This window comes from Oncorhynchus gorbuscha, unplaced genomic scaffold, assembly GCF_021184085.1.
Source record: "Oncorhynchus gorbuscha isolate QuinsamMale2020 ecotype Even-year unplaced genomic scaffold, OgorEven_v1.0 Un_scaffold_26:::fragment_2:::debris, whole genome shotgun sequence".
Taxonomy (NCBI): domain Eukaryota; kingdom Metazoa; phylum Chordata; class Actinopteri; order Salmoniformes; family Salmonidae; genus Oncorhynchus; species Oncorhynchus gorbuscha.
Genome location: NW_025745119.1, coordinates 164,548 through 181,590, shown reverse-complemented (window position 1 = coordinate 181,590; position 17,043 = coordinate 164,548). Strand labels below are relative to the sequence as shown.

The 17,043-nt window shown below is 44.5% G+C and overlaps 1 protein-coding gene across 1 annotated transcript in view; it reads left to right on the top strand.

Annotated features, from left to right (window-relative positions):
- Positions 1-642: 642 nt before the first annotated feature.
- The window catches only part of LOC124017491 (matrix metalloproteinase-17-like), a 64,978-nt gene continuing 48,577 nt past the window's right edge, over positions 643-17,043 (top strand). The window contains 2 exon segments of the mRNA XM_046332703.1: positions 643-672; positions 1,714-1,884. Coding sequence (XP_046188659.1) covers positions 643-672; positions 1,714-1,884 — 201 coding nt within the window.

The window sequence follows — 17,043 nt, the reverse complement described above, 5'->3', positions numbered from 1 at the left end:
AGACATCAGGTAGTATTGTTTGTGTTTCCATGTCAGATGCTGTTCTTGGGTTGTTCCATGCTCATTGTTATTAAACTCACAAACTGCACCTGCTGTTGTTGAATGTTGTCCCACTCCTTGCCAATGGCTGTGCAAAATTGCTGGATATTGGCAGGAACTGGAACACACTGTCGTACACGTCGATGCAGAGCATCCCAAACATGCTCAATGGTGCGTATGCAGGCAATGGAAGAACTAGGACATTTTCAGCTTCCAGGAATTGTGTACAGATCCTTGTGAGATGGGGCCGTGCATTATCATGCTGAAACCTGAGGTGATGGTAGTGGATGAATGGCACGACAATGGACCTCAGGATATTGTCACGGAATTTCTGTCCATTCAAATTGCCATCGATAAAATGCAATTGTGTCCTTTGTCCGTTGTCTTTCGCTTATACCTGCCCATACCATAACCCCAGCACCAACATGGGGAACTCTGTTAACAACGTTAAAATCAGCAAACCGCTCGCCCATATGACGCCATTGACAGTGTCTGCCATCTGCCTGGTATAGTTGAAACCGGGGATTCATCCATGAAACCGGGGATTCTCCAGCGTACCAGCTGCCATCGAAGGTGAGCATTTGCCCACTAAAGTAGGTTACGATGCCGAACTGCAGTTATGTCATGACCTTGGTGAGGACAACGAGCACACAGATGAGCTTCCCTGAGAGGGTTCCCAACAGTTTGTGCAGAAATGATTTGTTTGTGCAAACCCACTGTTTCAACAGCTGTCTGGTTGGTTGGTTTCAGGCGATCCCGCAGGTGAAGAAGTCGGATGTGGAGGTCCTGGGCTGGCGTGATTATACGTGGTCTGTGGTTTTATTGTCCCCAACACAAAGTGCACCTGTGTAATGATCATGCTGTTTCATCAGCTTCTTGATATGCCACACCCGTCAGGTGGATGGAGTATCTTGGCAAAGGAGAAATGCTCCCAAACAGGGATGTAAACATATTTGTGCACAAAATTTGAGAGAAATAAGAGTTTTGTGCTTATGGAAAATGTCTGTGAACTTTTATTTCAGCTCATGAAATATTGGACCAACAATTTACATGTTGCGTTTATATTTTTGTTCAGTATATCTGAGAACATTCCCAATGTCAAACCAGTTAGATAACGTTCCTAGAACATTACCAAAAGTTAAATTAAATGTAACCATGTTTGAACTTTTTGGAAACGTTCTGTTAAAGTAATGAAATACCAAGAAAATTCAATTTCTTTGTTAAGTTCCTTAAATGTGCTGAGAATATTCCTGCACCATTCCCAGAAAGTTGTGGGAAGGTTGTATGCAAAATAACCAGCTCTAAGAAACATATGGTTCTCAGAATGTGCTAGCCAGGACACACCTACAGTGCTGTGATGCCATAGCATTTGGGCTATTTTATTCATGGGAGTTAAATAAAATGACTGTTATAGGGCGTCTCCAAATTGGCTCCTAAGGACAATCCAGTCTAGGGGTGTTAGTTAGCAGCTAGTGTCCCCTCAGTCTCCAACCAATACACAACCTCCTGCTTTACCTTATTTCAACTGAATCAATTGTCTATTTTCAACTTAGGAGTTTTTAAAATTTGATTCAGCAGTACTTGTTTTCACTGTGTTCATTTGCTAGTCTTTACTGAAGTCTTTGCCTCTGAAAATAGCCTTTTTCTCCACCTTTGGTTGATGGTGATTCACAGTGGGACATTGTCGTGCTGTTTTATGGCTCTGGGTTCTGTGTCATCTCCACTTCTCTCCATGAACAAGGCATGCAGTATCTAGGCAATGTACACTATCTCCAGCGGGCCATTCTAGTGGCCCCTGGCATTCCACCCACTCTCAAAGCTGCTGGCATGGTTCCCCGTACTCAGGTAACACATGAAAACTTTGTCACAGTAAGCGCTTGTCACCCAACACTGCTGCACTTTTCATCGCCGGTGGCTACTCTGAAATGTTGTTTTATTTGTGATGTGCTGTTTCACTTGCTACTTTTCCTAGGGAAATTGCTATTGTGTCTAATGTACAGTAGTAGTTTGTTGCAGCTAGGGGTTGTAATATCCCTGTATGTGAAGATAGCAGTAGAAACTCTCACACTGTCTACCTTGCAGGATGAAAAGTTTGTTTATCCTGTGGCGTTGATGGGGCTTGTCTGTGTTTTCCTTTTTGCTTTGGTTTGAGTATGTGAGAGTTGTAGGCCAGTTGCTGCTGTTACTCAGTGTGTTGTCAATGGGGCTCGCGGCTTAGACTAGGAGGGCAAATCTGTCTTTATGACACTGGTCACATCTGGTCACAATCTGTCCCACGGTTACTTTCCAGGCCATGAGTTACATACACATATTGTAGAGGCCTACGTAAATACTCACACACATAGTTACACATAGACATACACACATTAATATACACGTACTGACACTCAACCTCATTCATAGAAATGGTAACAGTAACACTCAGACATACACAAATAAATGCATACTCATATGCATACTGTCACACTCGCACTGACTAAGAGACACACGGTAATAACTCAGAGACAAAGACAAACCACTCCCCCGCTCAAACAGCTCCAGCGTTTGCGTTCTCCCTTGCACAGACACACAATTTCATACTGTCCATGCACACATACACACACACTCAGGGATTCATCATAGCACTAGATGGCATATAACAGTTCTGCAGATTTTCCTTGGCAGGTCTCTGGTCGATGGCAGTCAGTCTGTGTGTGTGACTGTGCTTCTCTCTTTTCCCTCCGTGACATATGGACTAAATATCACAGTAGGGCAGCAGGCCAGCTTTATTCAAGCCTTCTGTTTGTGGGCTTTGGCATGGTGCCATGTTAGATCGTTGCCCAAAAGAGATCAGACATCAAACGGTTCTGGAAGTTTGGACCCACTTTGGCAGTTAAATAAAATGACTGTTATAGGGTGTCTCCAAATTGGCTCCGACATCACGGTTGGTTTATTTTCTAACTTGAGCTGACTTGTTTACTGTGTGTGTTTTTCCTGGCAAGGTTTAATTCATAAGCACACATATAAAACGCTGACTAACTGAGAGCCTCTGATGTGGGATTTGGTCTTTATTTTCACTGTAAATACTTGCCAAGGGGTGATGGGGGGGCAATTGTAGCGCACGCCGCAATGGTGCCAGGAAAAGGCACTTCCTCCACCACGGTGAAAAGCCAATGATGGGATGGCTGAGATACCTTTATCAGAGGCTGTTCTTAGCCACGCCATAGCCTCGATCACTGTCACGTTACTGCAGTGAATCAGCCTACAGTTACCCCTCTTTGGAAAAAACTGGGAGTCGGAACCTTGTCTCCCCCCTACACACAATACACACTTTCTTTTTAAAAATGTATTTATGTATTTTATTTCACCTTTATTTAACCAGGTAGGCTCGTTGAGAACAAGTTCTCATTTACAACTGCGACCTGGCCACGATAAAGCAAAGCAGTGTGACACAGCCAACAACACAGAGTTACACATGGAATAAACAATAAACAAGTCAATAACACAATAAACAAGTCAATGACACAGTAGAAAAATAATTTTAAAAACTTGACCAATCTGATGCAGATCGCTCTCATCGAGCAGACGACCATAGTTACCATTAACTGGTCGTGGTTATCCCCGCAGAAGAAGGCCAGTGTGATGGATCTGCCATATTGATCCCCTCCCTCTGTCTACCGCCGTCCTTCTCTCGCCTGTCCTGTGTCTATGAGGGGTGACCATACCTGTTCAATGTAGTCTGATACCCATTAGCCTCCTGTCACTGATGTACCTGATGGGACCACACTTGATTTCCTTCTGTCTCTCTCGCTCTCTGTCTTTGTCTCTCCATTGCTCTCTCTCGTTCTAATTCTCTGTCTCTCCCACTCCCTCTCTCCCCCCTGCCACTGTCTCTCTTTCTTTCCTCCCTTTCTTTCTTTTTGTCAGCAGTTCGTCCCTCCTTAGGGACAGAAATGAGCTCTCTCTCTTTTCCCTTACATCAAATGTCGAGATCCAGGGATTTAAGACTAACTTATCGGCTGCATTTTACACATAGGTCTCTGCCTATGTGTTGCACATACACATTCCACACCACACTGGGGATCGCACCCCGAGAATCACACTTTTATGTGCGCGCGCGCACATATACACACACATGCACACAGACTCACTCTCAGAAGTGACGAGGTACACTCACAGACACACTCAGATACACCTTTTAGCATGTAAATCTTGGTGAGGCCAAACTCAACATTACACATGGAAATCAGCGGAGCCATTGTCTGGCATTTCATTCAGCCTTATTCAGTCTTCATTCAGTCTTAAAAAAACATAGCTGATATGGCTGACTTGCTTAAACAAATGTGGTTTCTACTGACAATTGAGATGTACAAACTATGGCATAAAGGAACAGTGAGTGGATAAGAGGCAATCTGTAATTTTGATTAAGATATTAATGAGTGAGCTAAGATGGACGTAGTCAATAAACTATTTGTTCAGCACTTTTGAAATGTACAGTGACAGAATTCAGAACATGGGCCATTCTTACAGTATTCTCCCTGTACACCAAGGATAAATAAAGGGGGCATATAAGCAGACAATGAAAGTTATTCCAATATTTGATTATGACGTTTCTCGAAAACAGGCTATAGGCTACATGTGCACCACCAAGTCAGAATAGTAGGATAATTTATGAGGGGGAAAGGGACCAAATTATTAGGGTGAGGCACATGAGCTACTAACAGCTTACTACCCAACATACATTTTGTCATGTTTGTCATTTATTATCATGTCTTGTCCCTGTGCTCCCCATTCTATTCGTTTCCCTCTGCTGGTCTTATTAGGTTCTTTCCCTCTTTCTATCCCTCTCTCTCCCCCTCCCTCTCTCACTCTCTCGCTCTCTCTTCTCTCTATCGTTCCGTTCCTGCTCCCAGCTGTTCCTATTCCCCTAATCATCATTTAGTCTTCCCACACCTGTTCCCGATCCTTTCCCCTGATTGGAGTCCCTATTTATTCCTTTGTGTTCCGTTCCTGTCCTGTCGGTTCCTTGTTTAGAATTCACCGTGCTGTGATTGTGTATCGCCCTGTCCTGTCGTGTTTTTTGCCTTCATCAGATGCTGCGTGTGAGCAGGTGTCTCTGTCAACTACGGCCTGCGCCTACCCGAAGCGACCTGCAGTCTGTGGCCGCTTCTCCTGTTATTCCCCTCTACAGACTAGAGGATTTCTGTTATTCCCTGTTTGGACTTGAATAAACTCTGTTTCTGTTAAGTCGCTTTTGGGTCCTCTTTCACCTGCATGACACATTTAGTATTACTTTCTTAGCTACAGTATACATATCTCCCTGGCATATTACATAATTTATGCAGCAGCATATAAGACATTTTTGGACTGTTGTGTGCTGACTTGAATAGAAAGGTGTCGCAGTAGTCCTTCTTGTGGGCAACTTTTGTCATGAAACTTTGTCATCAAAGTCTGACATTCTCTTGATTTATGGTGCATTCAAGACATCTGGGATCTCTGAAAAAACAAGGTTGATTCATGACATCAGTGATCTTCAGGTCAGAGCTCTAGAAAGATGCCCGAGTTCCCGACTTGTAATTCCAAGTTGGATGACCATTCAAAACATATTTTTTAAGAGTTCCCAGAGTTCCCAGTTGTCTTGAACTCACTGAAGTATGAGATTTCCTAGTTCCGAGTTTCCAGTTGTTTTTAACAGTATGGCCAGTGTATTCAACCTTTTCTGGCCCATGGTGTTGCCTGTGAATGTTTATCCTTTTAAGCTTGGAAAAGAGATCCTTAAACCCAGACTTCGACCGCAAACCCTCTCCACCAAATATCAGGCAGGGGAAGAAAAATAGTGATTGCTTTGCAATGCTTGCCACTGATTCTTTCCGAACCACACTGTTGAATTTTCAATTCCAGAACATTTCCGACCCCTACACACAGTATTTTCCACTGACTGCCCCTCCACCACAGAAAGCACTGAGCTAGTCTGGAACACCTGCATTTTGGAGCTTCTTACTCAATAAAGCAAAACAGAGACCATGTTTGTACGTGGCTTTATTAACTCAATTTCTTTAAAAACATTTTTTTTACATTTTTTGCAAACTGATATGTAACACGTATTAATGCCAAAATAACATGTTAAACAGGCAACAATAACATATATTTTTTTTTGATAAACAGGTGACAGGTCGCCACTGTACAGCTTAGACACACAAGTAAAAGCATAATCTCAGACAAACATGCCAAATATTGTTCACTCACTCCATTTCATACACCTTCAAACACACATAAAATCATGTTACAGTGAACAAGACCGGCAGGTGTTGTTACCTTGCTATGGTCTCTGTTTAAGGACGGGTTATGATGAAGCTGTTTCCTACTCGGGGTGTCAACCCACTAAGACACAAACACGTTCACACACACACGCCCAATTGAACACACACCTGCATCACCGAACGCCAAAACGCTGCAGGCATAAGAGGATAAGTGCAGCGCCCTGTGTTGATATGCACTTCCTCCAGCGAGCGCGTACGCGTCAGGGTTATCGCTGTCAGATTGTGTGTGTCTGGAAAGGTTAGTGTCGACTCCACACTGCTCGCTCCCTGAAGGGGCTTCTGAGAGGCTGATGACAGACCAGACACAAGTGCGACCCAAGAGAGTATGTAACGGAAATACATGGTGACACTCAAACACACACAGTCACACAGCCACATACACACAGTGACACACACACACAGTGACACACACACACACACACACATCGCCCTCCGTAGCTTAGTGCATCTGGCTCATTTGATTTTCAAGTGGCAGTCTCTCTGACATTCACACCTCTTGGTGTGTGGACAGTGTGTGACTAAATAAACTCTCCCCAGTGTGTAGCGACCTCTCCCTCGTCACGTGAACCATACACTCCTGTGTCCTCTAGTATATGATTATAGAAGAGCTCTGAGACTACCCCCTGCGCCCCCTTTATCATGATGAACATCTCTACGTATACTAGCTATACTGTGTAGTACCCTCTCCTGTGTGCACTTCTACAGTAGTACTCTAATAAAGGTGGTATGAAGACACAAGCTATTGCAGCAGAAACTAATTGAAGTAGTGCAAGTGTGTGTGTTTACTCTTCAGTGGTGGATGGCTTCCTTCTGGTCTATGACTGATCAGTCTCTTGAGGTGTGTATTAATGTAGCACTGTGTTGAATGCTAAAAGTTGCCATTGTATCGATCGACCCATACCTGTTGTTTGTGCTGCTACCAGCAGCCTGAATATGGATGTACTGGAACAATGGGACCGGCAGCAAGGCTCTCTCTCTCTCTCTCTCTCTCTCTCTCTCTCTCTCTCTCTCTCTCTCTCTCTCTCTCTCTCTCTCTCTCTCTCTCTCTCTCTCTCTCTCTCTCTCTCTCTCTCTCTCTCTCTCTCTCTCTCTCTCTCTCTCTCTCTCTCTCTCTCTCTCTCTCTCTCTCTCTCTCTCTCTCTCTCTCTCTCTCTCTCTCTCTCTCTCTCTCTCTCTCTCTCTCTCTCTCTCTCTCTCTCTCTCTCTCTCTCTCTCTCTCTCTCTCTCTACTCAGTTGACACATGACTGTTTTATCCATCATCCTGCATCTATCTTGGCTTGTGGTCCCCTAGAGAACATGGCAACTCCGGATGGAAGTTACACCTATAAAGCTCTACACGTCAGCCATCTTTAATCTGTCTTTCCTCTGGCGTTAGATGGAGGTGTGTTTAGACTGTTCGCATGCTGGGTTTCCATTCCCTGCTTCACTTGTTTTGCTGGTTAAATCCCCTCTTTCCCTTTGGCTCTTGTAGGTGTAGGTGTGTGTGTGTGTGTGTGTGTGTGTGTGTGTGTGTGTGTGTGTGTGTGTGTGTGTGTGTGTACCTTTGTGTGTGTACCTTTGTACCTTGCTCATCCTCTGGTGATCGTTATAACCCAGGGCCAAAATGTGCTGTCATACTGCAATATGGGAATGAACCAGCCCAGTCGGCCTATACGCTCCATAGCTTTAGTAAAGGTGAAATGTCATGCTGGTCCTTTCTTATTTAATCAGAACTTGACAGGACATGCATTGTTAAGATGAAACTGATAGGTTGGGGTGAGGGTAAGCTGATTTTAGATCAGTTTCCACCGGCAACTTGTAGCCAGAGCCGACAACCGCAGACAGCAGTGTTTAACTGTTTTTTCCAGTTATCCAGTTATCATTCATTATGGGAATTGGTCTCTGGGGAGTTCAACTGAGAGAGTTGTGTTTGTAAGGAAACTTTTGATTATGGCAGCATGTGAACAGAGAACATTGAATTGACGAGGAGAGGTGAGAAGAAAAAGCATAACAGATGCAAGATAGGATCAAGACAGGGATTCATTCTCACTTTTGCTTGTTTATAATCCACATGAAATCTGGTGTTGGATATTGGTGTCAGTAAGGCTCCGAACCCCCAAGAGTGTCGCCTGCATGTGCTCTCTCTTCTCCCTCTCTTTTTCTCCCCCCTCGCTCATCCATCACTAAACTCTGTTTACTCTCAAAGACAAACTGTGTTTTGCTGTTCGGCTCCTCTCCTCACGCAAGATCAGAGCACACAATTGTTCTGAATCCTCCCATCGATGTATCACAGACACACACAAAAAGCAGCTACATAAATTGTTTCTCTGAGATTATAGGGCTTTTGAGATGTAACGGCTTAGGGCAAAAGGGATCTGGATGATTTTTGAAGACACCCAACTTCTTCCCCCTCAAAACAAAATGTAAGCTGAGATTTAATCTTTGCATCAGAAACAAATAGCCTCTGAATATTCTGAACCAGAACAGTTTGTATGTGTGTCTCTGGGTTTGGCTGTGTTTGTTTCTCTGTCTGTGACTTTTTACACCTACAAAATATGCAAAGTAACCACCTGCCTTACTTCGCTATCAGATTTGCAACTTTTCTGTTTACACGATCCTCACATTAACTTTGAATGGGGTGTGGCCAAACCCATGTTCACACTTTATGTAAACTTCATGCTACTTCAAGCCTCATGCTTCATTAGACTTCATGTCGTGGAGGAACATGGTATCAGCTAGTCTGATCTGACCTGGCCTGACCCTATCGTGAAATAGCTGTGTAAACGCTATTTTTCCACAACTGATATGGAGGGCTAGAGAGGGGTCAGTGGGTTAAGTCTGGCCGGATGATTCACTTCCTGTCACTAAGGCAGATAAAATAACCTTGGTCTGCAGCTGGTCCTGAGGGCCCCACAGAGAGGAGCATTGTGGAATGGAGAAGGTCATCAGAAGGGAACACATGGCTGTTCATGGCGGTTGTGTGTGGCGGCATGGTGAGTAGAACCAGCTGACGAGTTACAGTCAGCAGAGCAGCGGTGGAAGAGGAAGGGTTGTGCACTTTGACCTCTTAGAGCTCAGTGTGAGAGTCCTCCCTTGTTGTCCAATTGAATCTCCCCATCTCATCAGATATCATGTGTTATGTGATCCTGCCAGTGTCCGAATCCACAACAGGAGGGATGAAGTGACTCACATTTTCTGTTTAGGACTGGTTCTCTCTTTTAGCTCTCTCTCTCTCCTCCCCTCTTTCTATATGCTGTATCTCTCTGTCTCTCTCTCGTGCCCCCCCCCTCCTCTCATTTATTCCAAGATTTACAACTGGATATGATGCACCGCTGCATGTTTTTAGACCATTAGGATTACTGTTGGTAACTGCTGATACTTAGGGATTACACCGAGAAACAAGGGACGAGGTCTTTTTCTTACACTGCGGAATAGATGAAAAACCTGTAACTCCCAATGTTACACAGAGTGGATACTAATCTGGTGACTCGCATGGGAGTGTGTGTGTGCAGGGATGTATATGGGGGGAATGTGTGTGTGTGTGTGTGTGTGTGTGTGTGTGTGTGTGTGTGTGTGTGTGTGTGTGTGTGTGTGTGTGTGTGTGTGTGTGTGTGTGTGTGTGTGTGTGTGTGTGTGTGTGTGTGTGTGTGTGTGTGTGTGTGTGTGTGTGTGTGTACATGCATGGTGTGTCTGTCCGTGTGCCCAGGCAGTGTGTGTGACAGGGACAGAGTGTTAGGGGATTACAGGGTGTGTGTATGTGTGCCCATGTGCCGCCTGCCTGCTCTAAAGTCTGCTCTGACTCTGAACTGTGGTCTAAAGCATGTCCAAGGTCTCAGAACAACCCGGGGGAGTACAGTAGCCACCAGCATCCCCCACATACCTTTTGGGTGTCCCTTTTTTAAGCCCTAAACTCCCCTAATCTGTCCAACTAGGTTGTCAATTTGATCTGTGACCCTGGAAGTGGTAGGGTCCAGTGGCGTACAGTCTGGCTCGCCCTCAAGGGGATTTATTTGTTTAGAGGAACAGGAGATGCAGGAGAATCAATGTGTTTTGATGATTTCATGAATGAAACAGGCCAGTGCTGCATTTTGAGTTAGTTGCCACTAGGGATGTGACGAATGGAAGAATGTTCTTAACGTTTAAACAGAAACCTTTATTAAATTTGGGATTAAAAATAAATTAAATATAGGGCAGAATACAACAAAAGATACAAAACAACACTACATAAAGAGACCTACGACAACAACATAGCAGTGACACATAACACAGCATGGTAGCAAATCAAATCAAAGTTTATTTGTCACGTGTGCCGAATACAACAGGTGTAAACCTTACAGTGAAATGCTTACTTACAAGCTCTAACCAATGGTGCGGGGGAAAAAGGTGTGTGTGTGTGTGTGTGTGTGTGTGTGTGTGTGTGTGTGTGTGTGTGTGTGTGTGTGTGTGTGTGTGTGTGTGTGTGTGTGTGTGTGTGTGTGTGTGTGTGTGTGTGTGTGTGTGTGTGTGTGTGTGTGTGTGTGTGTGCGTGTAGGTAAGTAAAGAAATAAAACAGTAAAAAGACATTTGAAGAAAGAGTAACAAGGCTATATACAGACACCTGTTAGTCAGGCTTATTGAGGTAGTATGTACATGTAGGTTTCGTTAAAGTGACTATGCATATATGATGAACAGAGAGTAGCAGAAGCGTAAAAAGAGGGGTTGGCGGGTGGTGGGACACAATGCAGATAGCCTGGTAAGCCAATGTGCGGGAGCACTGGTTGGTCGGGCCAATTTAGGTAGTATGTATATGAATGTATAGTTAGTGACTATATAACATAAACAGAGTAGCAGCAGCGTAAAAGAGAGGTTGGGGGGGGCACACAATTCTAATAGTCCAGGTAACCATTTGGTTACCTGTTCAGGAGTCTTATGGTCACGCCCTGGCCTTAGTTTATCTTTGTTTTCTTTATTATTTTGGTTAGGCCAGCGTTATTGTTGTCTCTGATTGGGAACCATATTTAGGCAGCCATATTCTTTGGGTATTTTGTGGGTGATTGTTTCCTGTCTTTGTGTTTTATGCACCAGTTAGGACTGTTACGGTTTTCACGTTTATTGTTTTGTAGTTTGTTCATGTTTGAGTTCTTATTAAAGAACCATGAACTTTAACCACGCTGTGTTTTGGTCCGCCTCACCTTCCCGTGTCATAAGTGACACTTATGGCTTGTGGGTAAAGACTGTTGAGAAGCCTTTTTGTCCTCGACTTGGCACTCCGGTACCGCTTGCCATGCGGTAATAGAGAGATCAGTCTATGACTGGGGTGGCTGGGGTCTGACAATTTAGGGTCTTCCTCTGACACCACCTGGTGTAGAGGTCCTGGATGGCAGGCAGCTTTGCCTCAGTGATGTACTGGGCCGTACGCACTACCCTCTGAAGTGCCTTGCGGTCGGAGGCCGAGCAATTGCTGTACCAGGCAGTGATGCAACCGGTCAGGATGCCCTCGATGTTGCAGCTGTAGAAATATTTTGTTTCCTGAGGGGTAATAGCCTTTGTCGTGCCCTCTTCACAACTGTCTTGGTGTGTTTGGACCAAACTAGTTTGTTGTTAATGTGGACACCAAGGAATTTGAAGCTCTCAACCTGCTCCACTACAGCCCCGTTGATGAGCAACACATGACAGCAGCACAACATGGTAGCAGCACAAAACAGGGTACAAACATTATTGGGCACAGACAACAGCACAATGGGCAAGAAGGTAGACACAACAATACATCACGCAAAGCAGACACAAAGCAGACACAATGGTGATTTGATTTGATTTGATCTTGATTTGACTGTCAGTAAGTGTCCATGATTGAGTCTTTGAATGAAGAGATGGAGATAAAACGGTCCAGTTTGAGTGTTTGTTGCAGCTCATTTTCCAGTTGCTAGCTGCAGCGAACTGAAAAGACGAGCGACCCAGGGATATGTGTGCTTTGGAGACATTTTAACAGAATGTGACTGGCAGAACGGGTGTTGTATGTGGAGGATGAGGGCTGCAGTAGATCTCTCAGATAGGGGGGTGTGATGCCTAAGAGGGTTTTATAAATAAGCATCAACCAGTGGGTCTTGTGACGGGTTAACAGAGATGATCAGTTTACAGAGGAGTATCAAGTGCATTGATGTGTCCAATAAGGAGCATTGGTGGCAAATCTGATGGCCGAATGGTAAAGTACATTTAGCCGCTCGAGAGCACCCTTACCTGTCGATCTATACAGTAAATGATGTCTCCATAATCTAGCATGGGTAAGGACGGGCAAGGAGGCATAGCTGAGTCAAATAGGAATCCTGACTTAATGAAGTGGTGATTAAAGAGCTCAGCTATGTGCTTCTTGTCAGTAACAACCACATCAACTTTAAGGAGGGAGGGCTTATTCTCCAGGTCTTTAACCATTTTCCAGAACTTCTTGGATTTAGACCCACAGAGAAAACTGCTTCTTAAAGTAACTAACTTTGTCCTTCCGGATAGCCTGAGTGTACTTTTTTCTCATTTTCCTAAACGAGAGCCAGTCAGCATGAGTATGCGTGTGCTGAGCCTTTCGCCAAATGCAATTCTTGAGGTGGAGTAGCTCTGCCAGATCACGGTCGAGCCAGGGTCTGAACCGGTTTTTAATTCTCATTTTCGCTTATGGGGGCGTGTTTGTTAATGTTACGAATCCCTTTTTCTCTGCAGTCTAGGGGGGGATAGCAACAAGACCCGTAACATAACTCATGCAAATTATAACAGTGAAAAAGTAACAGTGAGAACAAAAACCACAGACAACTTAAATCTACCTTCAAACACTCAGGGTTTATTTTTAAACACACGGTAAAGGGGCGTGGGAAAAGGGGCTGAGCTGGACCCAAGTAAAGAAATAATAATAAACACCGATAAGCTAGTCTACCTGCTTCAACAACAGCTAGCTAACTAACCAAAAATACAGTGGGTGGTCTGCCCAGTTCTAACTAATGTATTTTGACAGTTTACCTACGGGTAGTGTATGTGTAACAGTATAATTTTGAACCGTCCCCTCGCCCATACCCGGGCGCGAACCAGGGACCTTCTGCACACATCAACAACAGTCACCCACGAAGCATCGTTACCCATCGCTCCACAAAGGCCGCGGCCCTTGCAGAGCAAGGAGAACTACTACTTCAAGGTCTCAGAGCAAGTGACGTAACCGATTGAAACGCTATTTAGCGCGCACCGCTAACTAAGCTAGCCGTTTCACATCCGTTACACTCACCCCCCTTTTGACCTTCCTCCTTTTTCCGCAGCAACCAGTAATCCGGGTCAACAGCATCAATGTAATAGTATAATTTTAAACCGTCATCTCGCCCATACCCGGGCGTGAACCAGGGACCTTCTGCACACATCAACAACAGTCACCCTCGAAGCATCGTTAGCCATCGCTCCACAAAAGCCACGGCTCTTGCAGAGCAAGGGGAACTACTACTTCAAGGTCTCAGAGCAAGTGACGTAACCGATTGAAACGCTATTTAGCGCGCACCGCTAACTAAGCTAGCCGTTTCACATCCGTTACATATGCCCATGGGCAACTTGTCTTGGTACCCCCTTTCCCACCATCAAACAAAAAGTCAAACAACATAACAAAACAATACTCACAGGATAACGGACAAAGTGACATATAGAAAGCAAAAACAAAAGAGAGAGCTCTGCATACAAAGAGAGAGAGAGCGAGAGAGAGAGTGACTGCGAGAGTCGGAGAGTTTTAAAGAAACTTTGGGGAAAAAAACTGAATGGGTTTTTAAACCAAGGGAAAGGGATGTGATTGGGTAATGGAAACAGGAGGGAGGTGCGTCTTCAGAGTGATGACTGATTGGGGAATGATGATTGCCACCTGTGAGGGGAGAAGGAGAGATCACCTGGATTTCAACAGCAGAACCGAGGTGTTTAGACGTCAGTTCATAGGTCGTTCAAACCAGACCGCGGTGATGGTAAAATGGACCTTTGTGTTCTGACTACAGTTATTAAGGGGAGAAGGAAATACACACACAGGATACACACTCAGGATACCTGTATCCGTAACAGTTAACAATACCACTAAGATATCGAAAAAGAAGGTCCAAGCGTCTTCGACAGAGGGGATCAAGCTGATTCTATACCATTTTACAGAGGCCAGGTCATGAAGGAAGGCTCATTAAAGTTGTCATTTCACTGAGCAGCCATTACAAACACAGGCCGTTAAAACAGTGATCACTGAGGTCATTACAGAAAACACCAGACTGATACCTATCAGGATTATTTGTGAGGATAACGTCGAGGAGAGTAGCCTTTTCTGGGTGTTTTATGGAGTACCATTGCATTAAGGGCTTAGTCAGTTGGTTTAAGTATGTCTCAGTTTAGGTCACCTAGCAGGACAAATTCAGACTTGGTGTAAGGGGCCAGGAGAGAGCTTAGGGCAGGTAGGGTACAGGCCGGTGCTGATGGAGAACGATAACACACAGCAACAGTCAACAAAGAGCTATTTGAAAGTTTAATCCTTAAAACGAGCTAATCAAATTGTTTGGTAAACAACAACTAACTTGCCCGCTCCATATATCAAGGTGCTCTATCTGCACTGATTGGTGAAGGATTCAAAAGGAACTATAGAAATCGTTACTTTTTTGCTGGTCAGAAGAATGGAATAGAATGAAAGAAATTATGGTTTTGTTCAGAACAAAACAATTGGAAAATAATTTCAGTCCCAACCCCTGACATAAAGTAACTGGTGATCTTAAGTTTAAATGCAACAATGTTTTTAACTTTAGCACGCATTTTTAAAGAGAGCTAACGGCAAGCTAGCTGCAATAAAGAACAGTTTCACTTACCAGATGATAATTTGAAACGTCATTTATTGTTGAAAGTTCACCTTCAAAAGTCGATGACAACAAATTAGCAATATCCTCTGAGTCCTCGATAACACCGGCTGCTGCCGCAGCCACAACCGCACATAACAAAAGTTACCGTGGGAAAACTACTGCTGCTATTGTGCTCGCTCTCAGTACTGACGTCTCAGGGCCTTCGAGAATGTTGAGGTTTTTACCCCAAAATATGTAATAACTGTCCCACCCATTGCATGTCTAAATCTAATTGGTTTTTCACTCTCACTCCAAATGTAACGGTCGTTGTCGGTTGAAGAAGGTGAGGAGGTATGTGTTCATGATGTTAATATTTAATGAATGAAATTGAACACTGAAATACAAAACAACAAAGTGAACGAACGAAACAGTTCTGTCTGGTGCAGAATACAAACACCTCAACAGAAAATAATGGGTGAAAACAGGCTACCTAAGTATGGATCTCAATCAGGGACAAGGGTTGACAGCTGCCTCTGATTGAGAACCATACCAGGCCAAACACAGAAATCCCAAATCATAGAAAAAAGATCATAGACTGCCAATGCCCTGTACAAATAGTACGTAAAAACAAAAACATATTGCCCTAGGGGTTGGTAGAAGACCAACAAATAGATGATAGGCGTGCCCTGTACAGTTACATTATAGCATCAACTCATTCCAGGGACATGAAAGACATGGACAGGTTTCCCCAGAGGGCTGAGAATACAGAGCTTTCGGGAAGTATTCGGACCCCTTGACTTTTTCTCTGATTTTGCTCTGACATGCGCTGCCAACTGTGGGACCTTATATAGACAGGCGTGTGCCTTTCCAAATCATGTCCAATTAATTGAATCAAGGGGTCTGAATACTTTCCGAAGACACGGTATGTCCTTCCTCATCTGCCCTTCCTTCTCTCCTCCCCACTGTTCCTGTCGTGGCTGCTAGGCAGGTCTGCAGGTAAAGTGGGGAGCCAGGGGAAGGAGGAGGCGTAATGGGTCAGGAAGGAGAAGCGGGGGCTGCTCAGGAAAGACTGACTGTTTCTGAGATAAGTGCAGGTGCCTATAGCCGGACTGACAGTCTTGCCGGCGGCAACAGACAGCAGGGAAAAAAGGAGCTCATCACCGATCTGCTTTGCTCCCACACTTTGCTCTGGATGGGATGAGATGCTGAGACGGAATACTGGGCAGCGTCTCTCTCTCTCTCTCTCTCTCTCTCTCTCTCTCTCTCTCTCTCTCTCTCTCTCTCTCTCTCTCTCTCTCTCTCTCTCTCTCTCTCTCTCTCTCTCTCTCTCTCTCTCTCTCTCTCTCTCTCTCTCTCTCTCTCTCTCTCTCTCTCTCTCTCTCTCTCTCTCTCTCTCTCTCTCTCTCTCTCCTCTCTCTCTCTCTGCGTTCTTCAATTATTATTATTTTTGGCCAGACAGACCTGAAAAAAAACAACAACATTTTATTGTATCTTTCAGAAGTGTTTCTGAAACCAAAACTTTGATTATTACTCTGAGACTGTAGCAGAGTTTGGTTTCGTTCGCCCCTCCTCCCTGTACCTATCGCCTGTCAACCCTCAGGGGTGCTCTTTAACTTTACATGCAATAGGCCTATGGATGAAGCCCCCTGTGTCTCTCCTCCCTATCCAATCTGCCTATTAACCTTTCACTGTATCCAGTGAGTGGCACAGAGCCAGACATCATGCCAGGTTAAACTGTCAGACAGAGAAGAGAGAGGGAAGAGAGAGAAGGAGGAAAGGAGAGAGGGGGGGTGACAGTGAGAGAAGGGGAAAAAGGATGTAAGGGAAATTGTAAGATAGTAGAAGACAGAGGCAGCAGGTAGGCAAAGAGAGAGAGGGGGGGGGAAGAGAGACAGAGAGAAAATGTAATGGAAAGATAGTGGAAGACAAA